Raw genomic sequence first — 27,650 nt, 5'->3', positions numbered from 1 at the left:
AGAGAAGCAAGAAAGCGACCTGTATCCTTTGGGGTAGAAACAAACAAGGTGAAGGCGCAAACAGAAGGTGGTACCTCACTGCACTGCCGAGATAATGACTGCTCACTACTGAGTGGGTGTGAGGGGTGTGTGTGTGTGTGACAGAAAGAGGGAGGTGTGAGTATAAAGCATGAAAAAAAAAAAGATAAGTCTAGCAGGAAGTAAGGAGTGGTAACCTCACCAACACCTGTGCTCTGTTGCTAGCAACCGCAAGGCAGCTTTTTCTGCAAACCAACAAGCTCACAAGCTAATTTGGGGACCAACTGAAAAGAAACCTTGGAGACACTATCTTTCTCTCACACACACGCAATTTAGTCTTACAAAGCCGTTTGTGTGTTCGATCGAGAAAATAGTGGTGTGGAAATGTGTAGTGTAGTGAATCCCTTTCATTATCAAACCCTACTGAAACAACAAATGGTTTATTCCATCTCCTCAGATTTCTCTTGGCGGCCGTTATGAGCAGCGGATCCGCCTGGATTAACCGCACGGTTCACCACCAAAATAAATCAAATAAAATAAATAAATTCCCAACAAACAGCATTAGTGAGCACTTATACTGGCCCCTCGAAGGGATGAGGGTTGGGACTCGGACTGTTCCACTCAAGCCCGGGTTCATTTCCACGGCCTGTGCGCTTCAGAGAATTGCAGGCCTTTTATCATCCACTCCACTGTCATGTGCATCGCTTCCAGTTCAAACTAACAAACGCGCTCAGCCGTTACTGCTGAACTCTCCATAGCGTGTGGTTTTTCACAGTTCATCTCACAGTAGTTTCCCCCTCTAGCTGTCTGGCACTAAATACTCACAACACAACACGAAGGATGTTCAGGGGCTTTGAAGTGGTTCTTTTGTTGCTGTTTAGAGAAACGTTCTTCTCTCGTTCCATGTTGTATTCGCTTCTGCAACACACCTGAACCTCGAGCAGAAAGCAGAGATGAATCCCGGAACGATCGGGTCACGTATGGAGACAGCGTTCTGATTGAGCTTTACGCTGTGAGAAACTGGAGCAGTTTTTACAATTCTGGTTTCGCTTAATGCATTTTTATGAATTGGCATCGGTGTCAAAAGAACGCTAAACAGACCGTCTATCACTGAGAGAGAGAGAGAGAGAGAGAGAGAGAGAGAGAGAGAGAGAGAGAGAGAGACAGCAAGAGAAAAAGATAGAGAGAGACAAAGAGAGAAAGAGAGAGAGAAAATGAAAGACAGCAAGAGAAAGAGAGAAAGAGAGAGAGCGAGAGAGAGAGAGACAGAGAGAAAGAAAATGAAAGACAGAAAGAGAGATAGAGAGAAAGAGAGAGAGACAATAGCTGCGTTTACGTCTGGGCATTTTTATTTCGATGTACAGTAGGTGTTTACATGGAGCATTATAATTGGTTTTAAAGTCCAATCATACTAAAAATGCTCCATATAAACATCTACATCGAAATAAAAATGCCCAGACTGAATGCAATTGTAATTGGTTTGGGATAAACCTTTCTATAAAGCAAACAAAATAAAAATTCTGCCATGTAAACACATTAAACGGATTACTTTATAAGCGCCATTACTTGCGGGACAAAATGCGCTTCCTCAAATCTCTGTACGATTTCAGATGCCTCCTGTTCACCTGGCTCCCGTATCGGATCTCGCACCGGCCCATTCATCATTCCCTAGCACAAGATATACACAAACCTTTTTACTGTGCTCTCGTGAACACCGGATTGATTCGCCACAACACGGTTTTCCGCACAGCTTCCGAGTTTGTATAAAGCAACCGCGACACGCATAATTAAAGGAATTGGATTTCTCACGGTCTCTTCTTCTGGGGCCATAAATCCCTCTACCAGTCCACACAAACGTGTGAATGACCAACGACTCAAGCGGAAGTTTCCTTTCCATTCCAGGTTACTAAATTCCAGCAATACAACCCGCTCCCACCAGTCCTTACTACGGACCTTCATCCGCACGCTTCTGCTTTTCGGATGAGGGAGGGGTTGTACTCGGGACATAGGCTAACTCGCTCATGCCGTAAAGTCATTCCGATTGAAAGCACCGGCACATGTAAACACCGTGTCAGAGTAGATAACGTCTCGTGTAAACCGTCCACCGAATCTTTCAATCGGAATGACCAAAAGGTGTGCATGTAAACGTGGCTAATAGGGAGACTGTGAGAAAGAGAAACAGACGGTGAGAAACAGTGAGAGAGAAAGTAATTTAAGCAGAGATACTGTGAGAACGAGAGAAAGAATTAGAGAAAACAGACAGTAAAAGAAACTGAGAATGAGAAAGATACAGTAAAAAACAGAGGCATCTGAGGAAACCACATTTTCTTTCGAAAAACAGAGAGAGAGAGAGAGAGAGAGAGAGAGAGAGAGAGAGAGAGAGTGTAAAGGCAAAACAGAAAAATGCCAAAGGGCAGAATCCTATTAGTTACTGGAGTAGCTCTGTGGTTGACGTTTAAATAATAGGCTACACATTTTGCTTTTCATATATGAAAGAAAGAAAGAGTGAAAGGAAAGGGAGAAGAGCGCATCGTTAGGAGGGAGAGAAGCGACAGAAAAGCGAGAAAGGAGGAGGAGAGAGGAGGGAGTTCAAGTTCGTTGAGGAGGCAGTCAAGGAAACTCTGTCGTATCTGACCCGAGTGTGAGGAGCTCAAATGCTAACAGTGTAATATTAAACACAGTACTTTATCCTGGTTACGATCCAGCACTCAAGTACAAACACAAGGTGGATGAGAGGGGACTCTGTCCGGAGATACGGCACGGGTGGACAAATCGGACATTTATTATCTCATGCACCAGTCAGGAAAACTGCCAAGGAAATTAAAGTGGTGGCTCTTAATCTAAAGGCTGGTGATATGACAAAAAATATCATATCACGATATCGCAATGCACATCACCATACGATAAAAAAGTAAAAAAAAAACAAAACAAAAAAACAAAAAAAAAATACAGATACTTTTAAAGATACTTTTCTTTCATACTAACAGACACAAAAAAAATTATTCAATAAATAAATAAGTAACAATTTAAGAAATAAACAGGATACTTTCAGGACCATTTCATTTCCTAATGGTCCAAAAGTGTACTGAGAAATCGCTTTGAACGATATCGGTCTTAACACCGACGTCTCAGCCAGCAATCAATATAAATAAATAATGCAAACTTGCCACAAAACCTTAAAGCTGGCCGAAGGCGTGAAATGATCACATTAAAAAAATTTTTTTAATTCAGGTTGATTCCAATCCAAAGTCATCAGGTTTATTATTCTCTCCTTTTTTTGCAACATCATTTTTTTAAGTTGCTGAACAAAGCCATTAAAGCTAAAAAGAAAGACACGGTTAGAGACAAATAAAAAAAACTAGGCAGTAAGAAAGTGTGAGAAAGAGAGACAGTGAAGTAAGAAAGAGTGTGTGTGTGAATGAGAAAGAGTGAGAGAGTGAAACTGGTGAGACAATGAAGAGGAAGGACAGAGAGAGACAATGAGAGGGACAGTGTTAGACAGTGAGACAGAAAAAGCAAGACAAAGAGAGACAGTAAGAGACATTATGAAAAACAGAGTGAAATAGTGAGTTGGAGCCAGTGAGACAGTGAGAAAGACAATGTGAGAAAAACAGAGACAAAGACATTAAGTGAGATAGTGAGAGAGACAATGCGAGACAGTGTAAGGAAGACAGAGAAAGTCAGTGAGACAGAGTGTAGTCAGTGAGTGAAATTGTGTAGAGACAGTGAGAGAGACCGTGAGATAGATGGTGTAAGAGACAGCATGTAGAGACAGCAAAAGAGACATTGAGTTAAACAGTGTGTAGAACCAGCATGGAGAGACAGTGAGCAAGCAAGCGGGTGAGTGAGTGCGATCAAGACAGCATGTAGAGACGTTGAAAGAGACAGTGAGTAAGACAGTGAGAGAGACATTGAAAAAGACAGAAAGACAGCAGGTAGAGACAGCAAAAGAGACAGTGAGTAAGACAGTGGGTATAGAGAAAGTGAGTGTGCAGATACAGTGAGAGAGACAGTGAGTAAGAGATTGAGAAAGACAGTGAGTGTGTGTAGAAACCGTGAGAAAGACAGTAAGTGAGACATTGAGAGAGACAGTGTGAGAGGGACAGTGAGCGAGAGCGGGCAGAGACAATGAGAGAAAGACAGCGAGTGAGACATTGAGAGGGACAGTGAGAGTGTGTAGAGACTGTGAGAGAGACAGTGCATGAGACATTGAGAGAGAGAGTGTGAGAAAGAAAGTGAGTGAGACATTGAGAGAGAGTGTGAGAAAGACAGTGAGTGAGACATTGAGAGAGACAGTGCAAGAAAGACTGTGTAGACTGCAGTGATATCTGGATTTTGGTGCACATGTGCTCTGTGCTGTTTTCCTGCTTGGTAAACAAATCACTCGTTTGTGGATCTGCTCGTCGTTGCCTTTGTGTAGTTTTGCATGCAGCCGTTGTTCGCGGCGTGTTTGGTGTAAAACAGCAGGTCCATTTTATTTACAGCATTATTCAGAGCGGCTTAAGTGGCAGCTTGGTGGTGCTAAGGTTTGAACTCATAGACTTTTGACACCTTTACCACGCACAAACCGCATAGACTCCTACACACCGTCATCAACACTACTGCATCACCACACACAATGAGGAGAACAAACACGGGCAATCCGAGTTAATAGCATCTTATTTGTGTCCGTCAATGACACCAGAAGACAACATCTGGTTGAAAAAAAAAAAAAAAACTTGGACATACTACACAAAATAGACAAAATTATTGGGACACCTGACTTTTCCAGCCGTATGTGGTTCTTCCACAAACTGTTACCACAAAGTTGGAGGCGCACATTTGTATAGAATGTCTTCGGATGTGGTGGCAATAAATGTTCCATTGTACGTGAATGTGGAGACCCAAACCTGTCCCAGCATGACGATGCTCCAGTGAACAAAGCCGGCTCCATGAAGATGCGCTTTACATGGGTTATTGTGGAAGATCTTCCCTACCTTGTTAAATACACATTAACAAAGATCAAGGGTTTTACAGCTATATTGGAAACTAAAGACGATAGAAAACGCGAAATATGAACAATGAAACGAAAACGATTTCGGCTGTTCCTGTCTTCATGCTACCCTGTCCTCTACATCTGCCCCTTTCAAACCAACTTCCTGCATGTCTTCTCTCACCACATCCATAAACCTCCTTCTTGCCCTTCCTCTTTTCCTCCTTCCTGGCGGCTCCATCCTCAGCATTCTCCCACCGATATACATTGATAGCATTTGGCAGACGTCCTTATCCAGATCGTTTGGGTATTAAGGGCCTCGTTAAAGGTCCCAGCAGTGTAGCTTGGTGGTGCTGCGATCTGAACTAATGACCTTCCAAAAGTCCTACACCTTCCACCATCCACTGAGCCACCACCACCCCATGTACTTCTAATAAACTCATTTCAAATCCTGTTCATCATCATCATAGTCCTGTACATCTATACAGCAGGGAAGTGCCGCGTTGTCATCCAGAGAACACAATAATATACTGTGTAAAAAAATATATAATCATTTTTCTCCGAATAGGACAATGTTTTTTTCAACAGTATGTACTGAACTACAAATAAAAAAACAACAACAAAAGATTAAACCCAGAATCGCAGTCGGATCGAGACGTCCCAGTCCGGTCCGGTCCGGTCTTTCTCCAACAAAGTGAAGCAAAACGTTCTCGATCATCTCGTTCCTAAAAACTCCAACTGACTGATTTTTTATTTTATTTTAAACACCACGTCACACCGTGCCTCTGCCTACAGGACATCCTACTCCTGTGTTTGTCAAAAGAGGCTTTGTGTGAAAGCAGCCATGAGGAATGCGCTACATGCCTGTTCGACTGGATTAATCATTTGTACGTAAAAAAGCGATCATATTTATTTTTAAAAAAAAGTGTTGCATTCTTTTTCTTTTGTTCCCCCCCCCCAAAAACAGCAAGAAGAATCTCATGGAGCATCCTGTGACTCGTGCCGTCTCAGGAAGTAAAAAGCAATATTTTCCAACTAGCACACGAAAACTTCTGTCGCCATGACAACAGCGATCGGACACAGGTTTCAAAGCGAGAGACGGACCGCATGTTCTGAAATACTAATTGAAAGTGGATAGAGATTGGGAGGGCGACAGGGGGGGTTCTTCCAGCCAAAAAAAATATGCTTGTGATGATAATTCATACAAAAACGCCAGAGCAGAATGCCTTTCCTTTCCATTCCACTCCTCCAGGAACTTTCTTATATGGTTACTCCACCCATTTCCTCCATGCCTCATGTCTAAAGCTTGACTCACCCCACATAAATGGTGTTTATTGCACTAGGAATTGGGGTCAGTTTTGAAAGTGGGAGGTCCGCAGCAGCACGAGGGGAAAGGGAGGTGAAGGGTAAATAGTGAGATGATAAGGAGATAAAAATTTCTCAAGAACAGTAGGGGAGATTTTCTGTTCAGATCAGGCAATTGTTTGGGGTGGAAAATGTTTTCAGAAAAAGAGTGGACAATGTTTGAAGTGATCTGATTCACTCATTCAGTAATCCCTCGATATATCGCGCATCGGCAATAGATATGCTTATTTTGGGTTGAAGTGGAAGATCTTGAGCAGCCTGCTAAAGAGCTCTGACCTCAACCCTATTGAACACCTTTGGCAATTAATTGGATCACTTACTGCACCCCATGCGTCCTCACCTAATCTACATCAGTACCTAATTTTACTGTGTCTAAATGAGCACAAATCTCCACAAGCACACTCCAAAATCTAGTGGAACATCTTCTCAGAAGAGTGGAGGTCATTATAACAGAAAACGCGGACTAAATGTGGAACGAGATGTTCGGGTGCCCCCAAAGTTTTGCCCAGAAAGACGACATTTTCACAAAAAAAAAACGGCAAAATCTTGTACGCAATCTCGTTTTTTTTTATTCACTATTTATTTAGCAATAATTACTCAGTATAATTAACAGTTCATTTGTATTAATTCTATGAATAATTTTTTAAATGTCTAAAATTTTATTCTTTAAAAATCCTTAAAAAATTAAATAAAAAAATCCATCTAAAAACCTACGGTTGTTGATTGCATCACACGCCTTTACACCATGCATCACATGACCAGTGCTTGGACCCAGTATGTATTGTGATCCGGTTTTGTTTTCCTTGAACGTCTATCAAAGGCATTTCCTCAATGTCAATTATCCCAATTACCTCCTCGATCAGACCCCAACGCTGGAGGTGGTCTGTGCAAACATCAGTGTTATTAGTCATTACATGCCAGGCTGCACTCAAACATTTCCATTTCTTCAGCGAAAACTCACAGCTGGAACGTAGCGCACGTCTGTCGCCTTGCGCGTCTTCTATCGCGCTTTTATCCTGCGATCTCATCGAAATGAGCAGCGAGAATTTGTGTGTGGCTTCGTCTCTGAGACGAGGATGAGATGGAATGCATTTAACTGCATTACTTAGTCATGGTTCAGATCCTGGTGGAAAACGAGAGAGATTTATACCTGTTCATTGGTCAAACTTGAATAGAACGGATTAATGGTGGCGATTCAGTTTCCACTGTGGGAGTGGTTCTTTAACAACATGGTCATCCTAGTGACCTATATTTCCTACAGTAAGGTCTAACTCAGAGACCTTTATGGCAGATGTTTAAGAAGATCATGAACATTTAACTGAACATTAATAGGATAGGAGATCCAACATATAGTGCTCTAAGGTTGCGTTTTACTCTGACGGAGTAAAAATCTCTGGACTGGCAACTTGGCAGCTTACTAGTAACACGACAGCCTTGAGATTGGTGCTAATTGGTGGTAACTACACTAAACGGGCAAATGTTTGTGAAAACCTGAACATGTGCTTTTTGTACATCCCATTCCAGGTTTAGTCCTCATTTCCTGATGTCCTCCGGGAAGGTGTTCCACTAGATTTTGGAGTGTAGGTGTGGAGATTTGTGCTCATTCAGCCACAACTAAGGCGTGAGGTGCAGTCAACAGGGTTGAGGTCAGAGCTCTATAGCAGGCCACTCATGATCTTCCACTCCAACCTATATAAAGCATATCTTTATTAAGAATTCTCATGCTTGAACACATTTGGGTCTCCTAATTCAAGTATTTCGAATCACACATTCTCCTTTATCCGAAGATATGCATACCATTGTGTGCCTTCTTACTGGTTTGCTTCTATTATTCTGCTGGTAAATTCGAGCAGAAACCTCCCACCTTTACACTACCCTCCTCTGCCCTCCTGACGCTTTTCGGCTTCCAACTCCTACGTGGCCTCAATTCCCTGCGCAGCACGCGCACACTTAAAAGTGCCTTATGTGATTGCTGTATTAAGCTGCCTATTATCTCAGTCTACCGCAGCCTTGAAAAGGTTATTATTTGCTTTTTTTCCCCCTCCATTTCCCTCTGCCCTCCTCCTGCGTCCTGCAAAAAAATAAAATAAAAAAAAAAACTGCCTCTCTATAAAATCCTAGAAAAACTCCACACTATTTATGATTATACAGAACGAGCAGGACATTCACTTGTTCACCTGAGAGAGAGAGAGAGAGAGAGAGAGAGAGAGAGAGAGAGAGAGAGAGAGAGAGAGAGAGAGAGAGGGAAGGAGGGGAAAAAATGCGTACGCTTTAAACAAGGCATGGAATCCAGATCCAGTGCTTTAGTCGAGCTTTATCTGTAGAGCAGCAGAGCGGCAACGACTCAACAGAGCTGAACTTGAGTGCCAGGGAGGCAGAGGCACTGCATAATCAGGGAGTTGGCTGTCCCTTGTTGCTTGAGGAGAGGAGGAGGAGGGGGGAGTAGGGGAGGGAGAGAGAGAGAGAGAGAGAGAGAGAGAGAGAGAGAGAGAGAGAGCGCATGACACAGACAGACAGACAGTCAGACAGAGGCCTATTTATAGTGGCTTGGAGGGCTTTGGGCTTTCTCTTACTAATCAACAATCCAGATGGGAGAAAGAGGTTGGCCTCAGAGAGAGAGAGAAAGAGAAAGAGAGAGATTGATGGGGGAGGGGACAATTCAAGACCCCACCACAACCCCCTTTACTATCATTCAAAAAGACAGAATGACAGCTTACATTCTCTGAGCAGTCACGACATAAAAAACATGGCCACCAATCACAGTGGAGGTGGAGTTCAGAGCAGCGAAGTGAAACACCAAGGACAAAGTAACACCCGTGATTAAAAGCCAACGCAAGAGAGGAAAAGCACCATGTTTCAGCATGTAATTGGACTGGGCTTGTTCAAGTGAGCAACCCGTTTCCAATTTGTCCGCTCGCCTTTTATTTAGTTCACCAATGGATCATTAGTGGAGGAGAAGTGAAACCGATCCTGTGTCTTTTGTCAGGCAGAGGAATGCAGGTCGTAGGTCCGAGTGCAAACAGATGGACCAATTATCTATTATAATTTTGCAGAGAAATATATTAAGGGAGATGTGATTGTAGCTGCTTTTCCTTGCAGGACTGGGTTTATAGTGCAGCCTCACTACTACAGGGTCAAAACCGAGTACCAAAAGTACCAGTATCTACAGTCATTTGACTGTATTTGTCACTGGTTTAGAGGCATATTTAAGAAAATATCAGCTTTGACAAACTCGCACAATTACAACACAAATTAGGGCCATGCACACACGAAAATCAGTCAACGAAAATGCAGCTTTTTGAAAACGTTCTGCAAAGTGGATCAATATGAAAACACTCGTGTTTCGTTTTTTCAAAAAATGAGGACGCGTTTCAGTCAATGCCGCAACGTTTCAAAGACCTGGAAAGTAAACAAGCGCCTGGTGGAAATGACGCAGGTCGAAGGGTCTTATGTTTTGCTCATTCGCAGTGCAGGGATACATACAAACTCTGCAGACCCTCATTGCAGAACAAATCATGAACAACTCTGTCCCATCCCAATCTGATCCACGCCATATTCTTTTTCTGCTTCAAATATTAAATCAAAAGAGAAAAGATTGTTGTTCACGTTTCGTTCATCAAATGCGCCTCAAATAACACACGAAGGCAAAGTATACAGATCGTGATATATGAACACCAGCGATATTTAAAAAAAGATTGTGCACACTTTGGATATAAAGTCACAGTTGATCCAATACACATAGATCAATTTTTTTCTTTTTTTGCCAATGTTGGTCATTTCTGTTACTTTCTTTGGTTTATATGTTATAATTAATTGAAACGATGGAAAATACACCAGTTGGACGAGACACAAAACAATAGTTAAAAAAAAAACATGTCAGTTTTTCTCAGCTTCGTTGTTTGTGTGGTACAATATCCAATTAGCTTGAGTTCTAAACCTCAAACATTGTTACACAGTGGTGTAACCATTAGGAAGTGATGATAGGTGCAAATTCATAAACACAGAAAGTCAAAAGACAAAAAAACATGCAACATCTGTCGTCACTTAGAAATATCTCCGCTTCATCAGACTCTTACAGAACGCTGTACAGGCATATCTCATATTAGTTGTACTTCATTTAAAAGAAGTAATTTGGTGAATTGCAGCCGGCTTTTCCTGTCATATCGCTTTAAAGACACCTTGCAGAAAACTGAAAGGAATTTCGGTCTTTAATCAGTGGAGTGAGAGAGAATAAACTGGCATGGGTGCCGGAGGAAACGCGGATTCCCACCGCTCGAGATGCACCGTCTCATTAATGCTCGCGCTGACTTATAACACCACTTTACGTTTACAACTCGTTCAGCAGATGGTTATTATCCGAAACGACTCACAAGTGAGGCGGAATACAGAGTGGCACCTGGCTGCTGAAAGAGCTGCTAGAAGATTACAATTTTCACCAACTGCCCAATAACAAGGGTACACGACAATTCAACGAGGCACCGGTTTCTAGCACTCTTAAGTGATCACGCAAACTAAAAAAATAACACAATGATGGAAATAAATAGTGAATCTATAATATCAACATGACACACAGGTACAGGTACACATGCAGTTAGAATATCAGGTCAATATATTTAAATACTAGCATTTGCCCTTAACCAAAGCAACTTATAACTAAACAGTTGAGGGTTAAGAGCCTTTGTTTAGGGGCCCAGCAGTGGGGGCTTGGTGGTGCTGGGATTGGAACTTGTGACCTTCTAGTCCACAGTCCAAACCAGAGTCCAATGCTTTAACCATTAAGCACCACCAACCGGTCACTGCCATATGTGGTTCTTCCCCAAAATATATTTGGATACAGTACCATTACATTAAACGCTCACTTGAACTCTGAGACCTAAACCTGTTCCAGCATTACTATGCCTCTGTGCACAAACCCAGCTCCATAAAGAGATGCTTTGGGTTGGAGTGGAAGATCTTGGGTGGCCTGCTAGAGCGCTCTGACCTCAACCCTATTGAACACCTTTGGAATGATCTGGAATGCCGACTGCACCCCAGGACCTCATTACCTCACCTTACCTACACCTTCCAAATCTCTACAAGAACACTCCAAAATCTAGTGAAACATCTTCCCAGAAGAATGGAGGTTATTGTAACAGAAAATGGGGACAAAATGTGTAATGGGATGTTCAAAAAGCACATACCAAACTTATTTTCAATAGTCCACACAATTTTGTCCACATAGTGTCTCAAACTTGAACCTTTATAAAAAAATAAAATAAAAGTAGAAAATTTGAACACAAAAGTAATCAGAGAAAATAGTGAGGACACTATATGAGCGTGGGTATTTTGACAGGTTTGTCATGTTCTGTAGTGGTTTCTGTTTTCCACAGTCATCATCATGAACAGCTTGGGAATATCTGACGAGCTTTGAGCGGGAACATTCAGCATTTTCCCACATGCTCAAGCATCTCATGTAAAACACTAAGCCTACATAGGCAAGTGAAATGATTGCACAAATCAGTGACAAGCATCTGAAATCATGTGCACAGTACAAGCCTAATAACTGTGCCCTGTGGATGCCCTCAATTACGCCATTCCGGGCGATTCTGTATCTTACAAATGAACGAAAATAAATTATTGAAGGCTCAGTGAAATTGAGCAGAGAAACCATTTTCACTTCGTTATCTGCCGCCGTGCATTAATGTAGCGGCAAAAAAAAAAAAAAAAGCAACATCGAAACAAATAAGGGCACGATGTTCCGAGACGGAATAAAGCGATGTGGTACGAGATTAGACGCAACATGCACCAATAACTGCCAAATAAGGTGATGAATTCAATCAATAAGGCACGTCTTTATTGCTCATTATTCACCACCGTTGCCTTGGAAAGACAGAAATAGTCATGTTTCACAACAGGGTATCTCAAACTCTAAGTCTGAATTAGAAGTACGATTTAGGACTAGGAATCAGCTAATAACTAGGGTCCCTGGTGGTCTAATGGTTAGGATGCGGCGCTCTCACCGCTGCGGCCCGGGGTCGATCCCCGGTCAGGGAACCAACCCCAGCCACTCTTAGTGCCGGTCCCAAGCCCGGATAAATGGGGAGGGTTGTATATATATATATATATATATATATATATATATATATATATATATATATATATATATATATATATACATACACACACACACATTCAAAGAAACACATTTTCTGAATATCAATACAAATGGTGATCTATATGGGGAGTATACTGTAATAAGTTAATTTGACAAATTACAGTATATAATAAATCGAAACAGAGCAATATACTGCAAAATATATAAACTATACTGTATGTATGTATGTGGCAGCGGGTGCGTGGACAAAACCCGGTTCAAGAGTGAAGGACGTCTCAAGTGTACATCCTGGCAGCTTCCCAACATATCATACTGCACTTCCACAGCTGCGTTTGCTTGCCGCGCAACATTTTAAGTATCAATTTTGCAATATCATCGTCAGATCGGAAAATCATAAGTCGAAACATCAAAACTTGGGAAGTGTCTGTAGTTTTCACCCTGAACCAGAGCTTGTGGAGCTTCTTTTCACCACCTATTTGCCAGAACAGAGTCTTGAAGCACACCTTCATTATACCCTGATAGATGGTGGGACCAGTCTTGCAGTGGTTTAAGATCGGAGGATTCATAGTGCACTGTGGGGTGTAATATATGATAAATTCTCTGATGTACTGGGGCACTGGATTGTTTTTGGGCCTCAACAAAACGAATCTTGGCAATGAGCGAGGTGGGAGAACTTCCAAATATATTTAAATATATAATAGGGAGGAAAAGCGCCTGAAATGCAAACTATATATAATCTATAATTGACTTCTTCCCAAACAATTAGATGAGCCAAAATCTTGCTAGATCCCTAAGAAAAAATGAACAAAGTGGTATTTAGTAAGTAGCAGACCACAGCACTGAAGTGCAAATCAGCAGAACACATTCGAGGTTACTCAAAACCTTGCCTAAGACTAGAATGCCAAATTACCTCGTCAGTACCTCGAGTCGATCACGAGAGGTAATCCGATGGAAAGTCACTAGTTTGAGGCCTAAAAACCTGTTTGGAGCTGCAAAAAATAGGATTTATTTTTTAAACGTTATGTTAATTTGTGGAAATACTTCAGGCTTGAATAAAATCGCTCTTAAATTGGGTATATTTTACACTTTCACCCAGCAGTCATGTTCTTCTATTCGATTCCAAGGTTTGGGAAACCCCGAGCAATCCTAACGCTTTGGAATGTAGAGCAATTCATAAGTTTCTTTCATTTCGGGAAATGTATGATTCACTCCTATTGATTCAAGGTTACGTACATCCAAAGCCCAGAATGTTCTGGAACTGATGTGCTAAAAATAGCTGCTGTAATTCCTTTGCAAAAGCCCATAGGTAAGAGAAAGTGTACACTTCAGTTATTAAGAGTTTATATTAACTTGGGCTGTAGTTCTCATTACAAGGTTAAAAGCAGGACGAAAAATAATACGCAAATTGAGAGCTGACTTTGGACACGATCCTGTACTTCTTTACGAATAGAGAACTATACATCATACTGCACATGTATACGCGAAGCCACGTGTCATTAGTGACAACCTTGATAGGAAAAAGCAGAGGGTAGAACGCTGCAGAAACTGAATTGAACTACGGATGACCAATTTTTACCTCCTGACTATAATCATAAACAAAGAAGCTGCCAACTGACACTGTAAGCCAATGATCATTTGTACAAATCGTTTTCCTTCTTTTTTTTTGCACTACTGCAGTGATGGAGTCTCTAACCCCTGCAATTTACTTTAGGATTGTGATCCTTTATGGCATTTATGTGCTGGAGGACTGGAGACATCCACAGTTTGGCGACTTACCTTCTGAAAGATTCATTGTTCTGTGCATGAATTTCTTAATTAGCATATAAATATGGGGTGGCATCGGCCATTTTTATTAGTGTTGCCCAAAATCTTGTGCTGGATCTTGCGTTGTATTATTTTGTAGTAAACCGAAATCCTAATAAACCCACCATGTGTGTTACATCCAGATTTTTAATTTTTAAATTTAATTCGTCTTAAAAGACCAGTAAAAAATTGTGTGATTAATACAGAAAGTCTTGTTTGACTTTTCAGTTCACATGTAAAAAAAAAAAATACTGCTAGACATTTTTACTTGTAAGTCTCTGTAATAATGACACACTGATTGTTTATGGGGCAGCAGGTCCATGATAATAAGTTCCTGAAGCACTTTGATAAAGTATTTTATTTCCCTGAAAAATCTAAGATTGAAGCTAATTTCAGAATTACATGGTACATGAATGCCAGCACACTGCTAAGCAGAAAAAACAAACACATTTACACCAAGAGGCAATTCAACCAATCAAACATCTAATCTACCTCTTGGCTTGTTTTGAACAGATGGAAGAAACTGGAGAACCCAGATGATCCTCACACGGATACAACGAGAGCATGCAAGTTCTTGTTCTCCGGGTTTTGCAGGAAATTCAGTAAACCGTGTTGGAATCTGGGCCTCCAGAAATGGATTCAGGCGCTCCTGTGAATGCTCCTTTTCATCCCAAGCCAAAGGATCCATTTACAGAGAAGCAAGAGAGACAAAAAGAAGAAAGACAAGCCAAACTTTCAGCTTGAACTCAGACTGCAGTTAGAGAAAGAGACCAACTGACTGGGACTCAAATGTGTCTGTGTGGTAAAGAAAAAAAAAGTTTACTGAACACCGCATGCTGTTGCTATTTTTTATAGTTTGCATACTGTTCCAGAGAAAAAAAAAAGAAAAGAAAAGAAAAAACTCGCATCCCAGACTACTTATCACTGTCACTGGAATCCAAACACTAACTGCACTCAGGCTAATTTAAGGATTCTGCAGGGACAGAAGAAACGATTCACACAGTTTGGCTATGTCCTGAGAGAACACTCTAAAATTGGGTTGTTGGTGAAGAATTCTTAGTAACAAGACAACAAAATACTGCAATCAACTTTGTGGCCAAATTGCTCATTCCTAGCAAGCATGTACTGTATAATGATTTAATGGAGGCGATGTGTCTAAACATTTAATGCCGTGAACGCTATAGCAATTACTTACACTTGCTAGAACAAAACAATTTGTAATCTTTCTAATGCAATAAGCATATTGGACAAGACTTCTTCCTTGTGGTAGACACCTGACAATATGAGCACTTTAAATATCAATTTCCACATAAAGTCCCCATTTGCTTTTATAATAAGCTCCACTCATCTGGAAAGATGTTCCACTAGATTTTGGAGTGTGCTTTTGAAGATTTGTGGCTCAGGTGATGTGGGAAGTAACAAAGTACAAATAATTTGTTACTGTACTTTAGATTTATCTGGTATCATAACTTTACTTTTTACTTTCACTCCAAATCTTTACACAAATATCTGTACTTCCTACTTCTTACATTTTCAAAACAGGCTCGTTACTTTAGTTTTAATCTATTTGGTGAAATGATCAATATTGTTTTTTCTCATTGCGTGTCGTTTTCAGCCCATCAACCTGTTTCCTGTCAGTGTGGCTTTTTCAATCTACCGCTGGTGTATCATTTCCTGGCTCTCGCACACCACAGACGTAGACTAGTTTACAAAGTTAACAATTAACAAGGCAGAAGGCAACAAGAATTAGGGCTAACGAGGAGGAGACAGACAAAGTCAGCGATGTAAACATGACTGAAAAGAGAGACATTACTGATCACCTGATCATCATCATCATCTCTGCTTATGTTCTATATGGTGGTTGTTCAACCTGGATACATACTCAATACCCAATATAGAGCATAAAGACAAAATAGTCTTGTGAATGTTTTAAAGTAATAAATTACTTATTATTAATTTAAATAACTTACCGTAATTTCCGGACTATAAAGTGCACCCATATATAAGCCACACCCACTGAATTTAACAAAGATTTTTTTTTGAACATAAATAAGCCGCACCTGTCTACACTGAAACTAATGAACTTTACACAGGCTTTAACGAAAGACAGTGCCTGCTACACAGTGTAACGGGTGAAATATGTTGTGGCTCCTTTAAGAGCATAGCGGTATTTTGGGAATAGCCTGCCGCCGCATTTTTCCGCTATTACTGCATGTGTGCAAGACCGAGGAATATGTTCTTAATATCTTCTGATGCTCATTTCTAAGTCTCTTTGACTAACCCGTAACGCTGTTGCCAAGTAAAATAAAAAAGCACGAGTTTTGGAAACCTGTCTGTGCTTATATGATTTCTGTTGCAACTGGCGTTAGCGCGCTCACCCTTCACCCAGACTCAACGCGCTACAACGGATTGTATCTAAACAGTAGCCTACCAAGAAAGTCATTGTTCACTGTCTTCCTCCTTCCTTTCACAATTATTTCTCTCGGGAGTTTATCTTTTGGCATCGTCGTGCTTTAAAAAAAAAAGGTCTTTTCCCCCGATGCCGTGCAGCTAAGAACACAGGTGAGGTGCGTTTTTTTCGTTTCCGTTCGGAAATTTCATAGGTCTAAAGTTAGGGGGTTCAAAACATGGGAAAAAAGTAGCGGCTTATAGTCTGAAAAATACGGTAGTTATTTAAATTACGTAAATTATCAGGATACCATAATAAAATAGACATTTTGAGGTTTTTATACACATATTTATAATGTTTAAGAGGCAAGTATTCACTGAGATTAAGGTTCTTTTATGTCTGTGAATAGAGATGACAGAGACGGCAGAGAGTGCCCCCTGTCTCTTTTCTTTATTTTATAAAAGCACAACGTATTGTTGTTATTATAAGTGTGTACAAATAAAAGTAGACCCTTTACAGATTCAAATGATGTATTGCTCTTATCTGTACGATCCAAAAAACACAGTTCGATTCAAGTTCATTTGGGCGTTATGAGGGGGAAAAAATGCCGCCAAACGCACCGTGGCGTTTGTCGACCCCAGAGGGTTCATTGTGTGCATCGTGGTGGATTTTGGAGCTGAATTTAGACTTGCCGCATCAATAAAACAAATATTTACTGATTAAAAATAAGTTTTGACTGGAGTTTATTATTACACATTATAAGCACACTAGAACTGATCAAACTGGCTCTTGGCAGGTAAAGTCTATTCAGGACTTGGCAAATATAGTATTAGCATTGCAAAGGAGTGGTAAATTTCCAAAAACTTTCTATGGAAACTTCATCTGGGGAATTTTGGAAAAATTCCAAGTAGAAAACTTACCAGGAATTTATAGGAATTTTTGGGAATCAATTAGAAATTTGTTAAAAATGTTTATAGACTATTATATACAAAGAAATATAAACATTATGTTTGGCCATAAGCTGACATGCATGCAAAATAATGCAGATTTAAAAATAAATTTAATTTTTACATTTTTCCAACTACATTTAAGTTCACTGTTATTGGCTAACCTGCAATTTTGTAAATTACCAGTTTATTCCCATTAATTCCAGTTAATTCCCAGTGAAAGATGCCAGGCTTGAAAATTCACAGAATTTTACAATCCTAGTGTGCATGTGTGTGTGTGTCCATTCTACATCAATTTAAACCATTCAAGCAGCAGAAAGAGAAATGAGGGCCATGCACAGAACACTGCTCTGTTCGAAATGGAGGCAGCGGAAACCGAGCCGAACCACAATAACAGTCGATCTCATGTTGTTGAATGTTGAAACTAAGTGGAATAGCGAAAGATTTTCCTGGAGTGCTTTCCATTTGGTTCTACTCAAAATCTCGGGAGGAGCTCGGAAAGCTGCTCTAATGGAAAAGAGTGGTAGGAATGCCAGCTATGTGGCTGTGCTACCATATTGGAAGAAAAAAGAAAAGCTGTGGGGCCATGGTACTTTGTGTTTCCTGTTAGAATCCACCTGATCTGGCTCAATTCAACAATCAACAGCTGTGTTTTTGAACAAGGAATTGGTACAGTGCTGCAGACCTTCGGTGCTGAGGAATTTAAAGCTTTAGGGCAAGTCGGGTTTGTGATTCAATTATAGCGCTAAATCCATAAAACCGAAATAGCGGCACATGTATAGTATTACAGGATTAACCACAAACACTGTCGGTATGTAATAAAGATAAATCTTTCTCACAAGGGCTGTGACGGATGAGATGCAGGAACGCCATGAACGAGGTAAAAGGTGCCGCTGCTAGGTTTATTGAAAGACTGAGAAATACTCACTTTCTCTGCACAAAAAAAATAAATAAAAAAAAAAGGTACTTTCATTAGTCAAGCTTTCATTTTTACTTGGCCAGAGACTGTTGAAAATACCTAGAAAAGTGTGGAGAGCTTAAAAAGACATGTTTCGTCTCATCTCCAGAGATTTGGGGCAATGTTGAAATGTTAAAATGTTGAGAGAAAAAAAAAAAAAAAAAAAAAAAAAAAAAGGTGCTTCAGTGTCTGTTCAATAAAGGTTTATAAAAAGTCTCTACTCGTTTGATAGGCGAACCAACACACTGCTTCAAAATAATGAAGGATCCTCAGGAAGAAAACGAATAAATGAATATACGAGATGCTTTCAAGTCAAACTGGGAAACTTTTGAGTTCAAAACATACAATTCTAATGAGTGGAAACTGCAATTATTTCTTAACCTGCTCCCCTGCTATATTTATACACTCATCCCGGCGATTAACTAATGACTGGAAAGATTCGGCATGGAAAAATTTGTCAGTATTCCTAAACTATCCCAGGACAGCCTGCTCGTTTTTATTAAACGTGATTTACTGCGGCTTTATTACGTTCTAATGCTTGTTTTCAATGTTTGTATATTTAATTTCTGCTTTTAATTGTACAAAATTTATTATATATTCTAGATGTTTATCTTCACAACTGGACAAAATGTCTTTAATTTTTTGGTCAGAACCAAATTTTCATCTGCAATTATCATTTAAAACAATTCAAATGTTGACTTACACAAATTGCTTCACCTTGCACACTTTTGCACACTTGCAAACCCAGCATGCGTGAATTTGTTCAAAGGAGAAATCCCCCAAAACAAGCAGCCGTTTTAAACTTTAAAACGGTGATTTTTGCATTAAAGTACACTATATTAGTTATACTAAGCAAAACATCTAATTAAAAAAGAGAATGTTTTTTTTAATCTGATTAATAGAAAGATAATCGTCCGATTAATAGATTATTAAAATAATCGCTAGTGTGTGTAAATAATTCAATAAATAAATATATAAAACGCACACACTCCTCCAAAGTCAAATCCTTCAGTCATCACACAGCACAGACGGATTTCATTTACTTAATTTAGACAACATGATAGACATTAGAAATTTTTACTGCTGTTCAAAGGAATTTTTGTTGCCATTGGCAACCGGCTCACTTTGTCCCAGTTGTTCCTTCCTCGGACCTCAGAGTCACAGTTGCAATCTCTCGGTTTTGTAATTTTATTTAACTATTTTAATGACATTCAAGCCTCCCGACCGTTCACGTCTTATTTTAATGGCTGCTGTTGTCATGGTGACAGCATGGATCTTGGTTTCTGGCCAGCAGCATTTTTTTTTTTTTGCTAGTGGAAGATTTAATTCAGTCAAGTATAGACTCTTTTATAGTGGAGGAAAAAAAGGGAGGCTACGGGGTTGGCAAAACAAGGCAGAGACAAAATACGAGCAGCGGCTTTTCTGATCTGACAAGCTTCTGTTCCACAACAACACAAGAAAACATTCCCCATTCCTCACTTAGAGGTCTCGGGAATCGGAGGATATTTTAAACCGTCTTCAACAGTCCCCTGAAGACTTGCTGTGAAACATAATGCTCAACAGAACACAGCTGATTGCCGGGCTGGAGGCTGCTCCTGCATGGTGCTTGCATTCCATTTAATCATGGGTGGGGTCTCTTTTTTCTCTCCAAACAATGGGCTGATGGAGTCGCTACAGACGGATGGTGGAGTATATGGTGTGGTGGTGTAAGCAGAGCTGTTTGGTTGATGGCTTCTAGGAAACAGAATTGCAGGGCTGCATGCCAGAAGCTCTCTTAGGCACTGGAATGTCAGCAGGTCCCATAGTGAAGAACACAAGGTCCACTGTGTGTCCCCTGAACTGCTACAGCCGAAAGGAGGCCCTGTGTCCTTCTTCATACGAATGAAAAAGAGGCATGCACAGAAACAGGCTGCCACATTTCAACCAAATCCTTTTTAGTAACATTTACATTTATGCCATTTGTCAGATGCACTTATGCAGAGCGACTCACATGTATCGCATTCATACAACTGTTATGGATGCAGCTATGGGAGTTACAGGCCTTGCTTAGGGGCACAGGAGTGGCAGTTTGGTGTGGCTGAGATCTGAACTTCCGCCTGCCATTTATTTACTTTCCGGCTCGTTGAAACACCACGACAATGATGTCATAGGGTTTTTTTTGGTTAAAAATGCGTCCTAGTTTTCTAAAGCCTCCGTTTTTACAGTGATGCATAAACAAAAGTTTTCAGTTTTTCTAACTTGAGAGCATTTTCACAAATTAGCTTAAAGAAAACGGCATCTCAGTGTGGACGAAAGGCCAAAACGCAGAGAAAATAATGCGTGTACATATGAAAACATATTAGTGTGGACATGGCCTAAGCTGCCACCTCTCCCACGCACACACCCACACACTGAAAGTCTACCTTCCATGCATTGTTTCCCCATGTAAATGATATTGAAACTACAAATTTGAGCAAATATCTCCATTTACGTTTCTCCCTTTCACCGTAATGGAGAGCCGGTGTTTTGCAAAAGTCTGGAAACATATAAAGTCTGTGAAGTCATATCTAGGCAGCGACAGGATAGTGCGTCCCTCTGGAGCAGCAAAAGCATCAAAGGTTCATGTTTTCGGCTCAACACACTCGGGTGAAAGGTGGCAGTGCAGGAACAAGCAGGTTTGTGGAGACCCTGACATACGGGACAGATAAACCCTGAACTGAAGACACATTCCACACTGCAGCAGTCATAGGGAGCAACTTCTCAAACACAAAAGCCGTTCACAGCCAGCCAGAGAGGTTTAAACCTACCGGAGTGAGTGAGAGGCCACACGGGCTTTAAACAAACACCTCATAAATCTCACCCTCCTCCTGCTCGGCTTTTAAAAGCCCTGTTTGCGCAATTAGTCAGAGCTCCAACAACAGGCAGAAGGAGCAAAAGAGCAAAAGCTGGCAGTTATCAATTAGACGAGAAGAGAGGGATTAGGATTACAATCATCATTATCAAGAGAGTTATCCTTTCAGATTTGGCTTTCTCGCACGAACCGTTCGCTTTTATGCGACACAAGTTCAAATGCCAGAGAAAGACAAGACACAACAAGGTGACATTCAAAAACAAAAAGCTTTAACACAGAAAAACAAAAGCTTTAACACAGACAAAACACAGAGCCAGAGAACACAAACAGCGGACGCTCCTAAAGCAGGGAAAATAAAAAACGAGTCACAACAGAGGGACTAAAGAATAACAAGAATGATAGTTAATCATATCGGGTTAATATTCCCAGAGAGAACGGAAGAAACCATGCGCAAGACTTGTGCCATGTGACAGATGATCCCACCATGAGAGAAAAAAAAGCCCTCAGAGCCGTACTATGTTACCCTGCATGGAAAAGCCAAAGCTGATGAATTTACCATTCGCTCTAAACGCACTGGCCTGTCAGCTTTTCCATGGGCACTTTGTCAAATGCCAAAGAACTTCAATCTGCAACACGGTGCCAAATTTAGCTTAGTGCTTTTAAAGCACAAACACTTAGCCTGTCAATCTGTCATCCTGTTAACACAGACTAAGAGACTCAAACAGCTGCTACACAGTAGATACAAAGAAAGGCAAGTATCCACAAATGTAAAAAAAAAATAAAATAAAATAATAAAGCAGAATACATTGAGTTTCCTCTCACACCTAGATGAACTTTTCTGAGGTACTAAAGTTTCAGTCTTGCCAGCAGAGCGGCGTAAGTAGACACAGCGAGCCTTCAAAAAGACTAATCGGAGATGGCACCTGGTTTTAAACATTTATACCTGATGCATTTTTAACTGCCAATATAAAATAAGCATGACTTCCTTGTTTTCTCACTACCCTCATCCAACCTGACAAAAACGTGCGTGCACACACACACACACACACACACACACACACACACACACACACATCCATAACCCAGTGACGGCTACGACCTGTAATCCTGTACACCTAACAGGGGGCTTCTTGCTTTCCCTGTCACCTATGCTAAAACCGGAAAGCACACCTGTCACAGCGATCCAGCCCTAAAAAGCTGTTTCCAAAGATCCGTTCTTCTTTCTCTCAGCGCTGTTCGTCCTCGAACACCATTCTCTTCCCACAGTGCGATTTCCTCATTAAAAGAGTCTCGCCGCCCACATGGACCTCAGCCGAGTGACACAAGCTGACCAAATGAGATGCCTGCTAACCTGTCATTGTGTGCCCTCGAGCTGTCTGTTCGTTTTCTCCAGGATTCCCCTAGCCTCCAAACTATACAGCTAAAACTATGTCTATAACCATATGCGGTTTTTCCCCCAAACTGTTACCACAGAAGCAGGAAGCGCACAATTGTTTAGGATGTGTTTGTATGCTGTACAGTTTCCTTTCATTGCAACTAAGACACCTAAAACCTGTTCTAGCATCGCAATGCCCCTGTGTACAAGCTCCATGTAAATTTGGAGTGGAAGAACTCCTCCACAGAGCCCTGACCTAAACCCCACTGAGAACACCAAACACATATGGGATAAACTAGAACAATTTCACCCCAGACCACCCTCACAACAAAACATCACACAAACTCTTAAAGCTGAAGGAACACAAATACCCATAACCCTACTGCAAAATCTATTTGAAAGTCTTCCCAGAAGAGTGAAGGGTATTAACTCTACATATAATAACCGCCAACTAATACATATTTAAAGGCTGTCAAAATGAACACGTCACCAAAGCGCTAACGCAAATTAATTTTAACGTCATTCATTTTATTAGGGCTGCGACCAACGGCTATTTTGTTAGTCGATTCTTCGATTAATCGATCGATCAGATAAAATTTATTTAATTCTAATTTGATGTTTTGCTTATTATAAGTATATAAAACTCTAATTCATGGTATTTATGTATAAAGTTGTACTTATAATACATTAATATTACAATGTAATAGTAAACAATAATACATTGTTTTGAAAATCAATTAAAAAAATTAGATATTTTGTTCATTTGTGAAGATATAATCATCTAGTATATATACTCAATTTAACTTTGTATAATAATTAAATAAAATATATGCATATATTAAATAAACAAAGAACGAAAACAAGCATTTGAACGTAGTAAAGCCGCAGTAAATTGCGGCCGAAAAACATAAGTTAACTGTTGTAGCAGACAATTGCTGTAAAAAGAGAATGGAACTGAGAAACGCAGCAAGCTAACAGGCATGATTCAAATAAATAAATAAATAAATAAATAAATAAATAAGTACAATTGCATAATCATTCGCTGAAAACCACGACAGTGACTACAAATGTAATCGTTTACTGCTGCTTTTAGATTTAGTGTTTGTTCACACCGTTTTAATTGAATCCATCACTATGTTGCGAGTTAACTGATTGCGGGACCTGATGCTCGCGAGTAATGACGGAACAGATCCAGTGTGACTCTCCCAAAGTTACAAACAAACAGTTTACACCGTAGCACTTCATTAAACTATAACATTTTCAAATGATGAGGATTCTACAGTTTTTGGTTATCGTGCTTATGTTTCGTGACACCAGTGTGTTTTCACTGTGGTACTTCCAGACCACACAAGCTCTGCTTTGCATAACTTCCAGGTACAGTTTTCTTTGCGTTTCAGTTGATTTTAATATAAAATCCTTCAAAGACTTGGATGAGTTGGGACGCACACTTTTTCCGGCAATTAATCACTTTCAATACCAACATCGTCAATATCACAACAAGATCACTATGACTTTGATACTGGACTTTGATCAATTTATATAAAACTTATTAACATTAGTGTCTGTTACCTTCTCTTCTTTGACTCCTGCTGATGCAGCGATCCCAAGATATCTAACAACAACAAATTGCTGACTAGGAACTGCAGAAAAAAAGGTCCTATTAACGTTAAATAAATATTAAACTCCCAGGTAGGATCTATATTTTAATGCGACAATCAATTTTCTCTAGCATCCATCCATCCCCAGTAATAGTACTTATGAATAAAATTACATGTCTACACACAATGAAGCTCTTACATATGCATTCTCTAACATCATGGGTTGTGTCCTGGCACTAGCTCAGAATTCGCCTACAAGAGTATGTTTCTGTGCACGAACTCGAAATAGCTGCGATTATTACACATCCATCGTGACTCCGAGTGGCTGCTAATGCTAATCTGTGGTTTGTTTGGGCAGCGGTTATCCGGTGAGCTGAGCTAATCATCAAACTCTTTATTAGCTTAAATTACACGTTTCGCCCTGGGTCGAAATTGATGACGCTTGTTAATTATCCTCCAGCAGAAACACGAGTGTCTTTAGCCTTTTCCTTAAATGCTTAAACAGATTTTTTCTGACAGGAACTATTAAACGCGTCACGACGCATCACATCACCTTAGAGTCTAGATTCTGAGAACATCACTCTTGTAGTATCTCTTGGACTCGAGCCACTTTCGCTCGGGTCTAAAAAAAAAACGAGCCTGAGAGGAAAGTAATTTTGCTTTCTTTCTGGTTGGTCGTTCCGAGCTTCTCCGGTGTGGCGTTTGAATCGCTAATTGTGTAGCTTAAATATGTACCATGAGTTTGTAAAGTCACTTCAGGTTTTCACAGACATAGTTATTTTGCTAAATGTAGTATGAGCTAAAATTTAGACAGAGGGTCCAAAGAGCCAGAAAAACAAACTAGAAGCTCTGCAGGGCAGCTTGGGGGGAAAATATACTTTTTTTTGTGTTCTATTTGTTACAAAAATGCTACAAGGTAAATCCCACACACCTAAAGGGCTACAAGAACCACTTATCTAAAAGACTACATTGCCTTCATGTCGCACCCTGGTGCAAGTCTTCGCCCTGGGCTACAGTGACTGCACTCTCACTGGGAATGTGGAGAGTAAAAAAAAAAAAGCATTACTTTATATGTACAGATACACACACAAGTTATCACAATGTTCACCGGAGCAGATTTCTTCTGAAAAACCAAGCTAGCAGTCTGGGAGAAGGTACATCATTCCTGTACTTGAGTGAAAATGTTTTTGTACTTCGACTTGTCTGTGAATTTAGTTAAGCATTAGAAGTAAAAGTACAGATTTGCTTGTGAAGATCTGTTTACATTCAGCTACAAGGGCATGAATAAAGCCAGGTACTGATCTGTGAGGAGTGAGGCACTGATAGGGTGAGGAGGCCTGATGTGCAGTCAATAGGGTTTAACAGGGTTGAGGTCAGAGTTCTATAGCAGGCCACTCAAGATCTTCCACTCCAAATGGATGTAAAGCATATCTTCATGGAGCTGGCTTTGTGCTCATTGGCATGTTGGAACTGGTTCAGGTCTCCTAGTTCAAGTGGATAGAAAATTTGATAGCACAATATTCACAGCCATCCCACACAGCCATTGGGGTAACAGTTTGAAGAAGAGCCACAAATGGTGTTAAAAGTTAAGTGTGCCAATACTTATATCCGTTCAAAAAAGCGTAGCTGGCGCAGTTCACCATTATTATCTCTCTAGTGAAACCCAACAGGCCCCTACGAGAACAACATCTGGATACGCGCTACAATGATTGCGCTCGTTCCTAACATACACAAGGTTCGCCGCGTACCTGTTTAACGCCTGCCATGAGAGTTGTGATTTTCTGTACCTGCCATTGTTTGTCTTCTGTCTAGCCAGCCATTGAACATGTCGGCTCTGTCTCATTTCAACTACAGCCAGGACGGCATGGGGCGTTCCCCGGTCTGCCTGCTGAGCTTAAAATACCCCTAAGGCTAAGTTCAGAGTGTGAGTAAGTTTAACAGTTGGTCCGTTCTGACTGTAGCACTGTGTACATGCCATGAGAGGGGGGAGGAGTTGTGAGACGGAATGAAAGGATAAAAAGGATGGGGCGGGTTGATTCGTGTAAACAAAAGAAGATTTATGGTGGCGAGCGAAGAGAGAAAAAAGCTCAGCGTTCTTCAATGAGCACTGGATAAGGGACGTGGGGACCCGAGGGCTGATTGAGTACAACCTCTGCGCTGTGGGAGAGCAGAGGAGAGCATGAGAGCTAAAGTGAGGACACATTCCAGGAAAGGTTCAGCCACCCCCCCTCCCCCCTCCTCCTAACTGGGAAAGCTTTGTTCTAATGGAGCACAGGCTTCCTGGCCTCACTGAACTCAAACGATTTCGCTGGGAAAAAGGAGAGCGTTAAACCGGTTCGCTTTGATTAGCGACCAGGGCTGAAATAGGAGTCACGACTAGGAACTCTGTTCGAGATTCTTCAGACGGTTTAGTAATGAATAACATGCTTATTAAATTCCTGCGTTGCTCCAGAGGACTGTGGCGGCTGCACTTTTTCCCGGCCGGATGTTTCTAAATGACTCATTGGCGTTGTTTTTTTTGTTTTCGGAAAAAAAAATACTTTTATTAAATTCAGTTCTACAATTCTTTGAAACAATTTCCCTTCATTTGAAAGACTCTATATGGACAAATATTGGGACAACAGACCATACAGTTGAAGGCACACAACTGCATCTTTGGATGCAATATACAGATGTTCCCCACTTTACGAACATTCACATTACGAACTTTCGCTAATGCGAACAAACTGTCCTCAAATTTGTTCGAAGTCGAAAAAAATTTAAAACAGAGGAGAGCCGCCGCAAACGAGTGATTCGTATATTTTATTGTTTATTCGGCAGTATTTTCCAGTTACATCTCTTACATCATTAGGAGATATGCGAACATAGTAACCACTTACGCACAAAATTAGGGTATGAACGGTTGTTTGGAAAGTAACTCGTAAGGTGGGGAGCGTCTGTATATGCATTTTTCCTTCATTTCCCTTTACATAACCTGTCCTTGCATGGCAATGTCCCTGTGCACAAAGCCAGCTCCATGAAGATATGCTTTACATTGGTTCTAGTGGCGGATCTTTTTCTTCAACCCTACTGAACAACCTTTGGGATGAATTAGAAAGCTGACTGCACCCCAGGCCTCCTTACCTCACCTACATCAGTACCTGACTTTACTAACACCCTTGTGGCTGAATGAGCACAAATCAAACAATCACACTTCAAAATCTAGTGAAACATCTTCCCAGAGGAGTGGAGGGTATTGTAATTGAATTTTATGGTCAGGATTCATCCTATCCAACTCATATATATACTAATCACGCTTGAG

At 40.6% G+C, this 27,650-nt stretch overlaps 1 protein-coding gene across 2 annotated transcripts in view; it reads right to left on the bottom strand.

Moving 5' to 3' along the window:
• Positions 1–27,650, bottom strand: part of znf609a (zinc finger protein 609a) — a 122,413-nt gene that overhangs the window by 39,100 nt on the left and 55,663 nt on the right. Inside the window, exon 1 of one of the 2 annotated variants that reach the window (XM_046859195.1) lies at positions 1,828–1,990. The exons of the other annotated variant lie outside the window; for it this stretch is intronic. Within the exon in view, the coding sequence (XP_046715151.1) occupies positions 1,828–1,977 (150 nt within the window). The 5' untranslated portion in view covers positions 1,978–1,990. Of the gene's footprint in view, positions 1–1,827; positions 1,991–27,650 lie in introns of those variants that run through there. 2 annotated transcript variants of the gene reach the window in all.

Source organism: Silurus meridionalis, chromosome 10, assembly GCF_014805685.1.
Source record: "Silurus meridionalis isolate SWU-2019-XX chromosome 10, ASM1480568v1, whole genome shotgun sequence".
Classification (NCBI taxonomy): domain Eukaryota; kingdom Metazoa; phylum Chordata; class Actinopteri; order Siluriformes; family Siluridae; genus Silurus; species Silurus meridionalis.
This window is presented reverse-complemented; position numbering and strand designations above follow the sequence as displayed.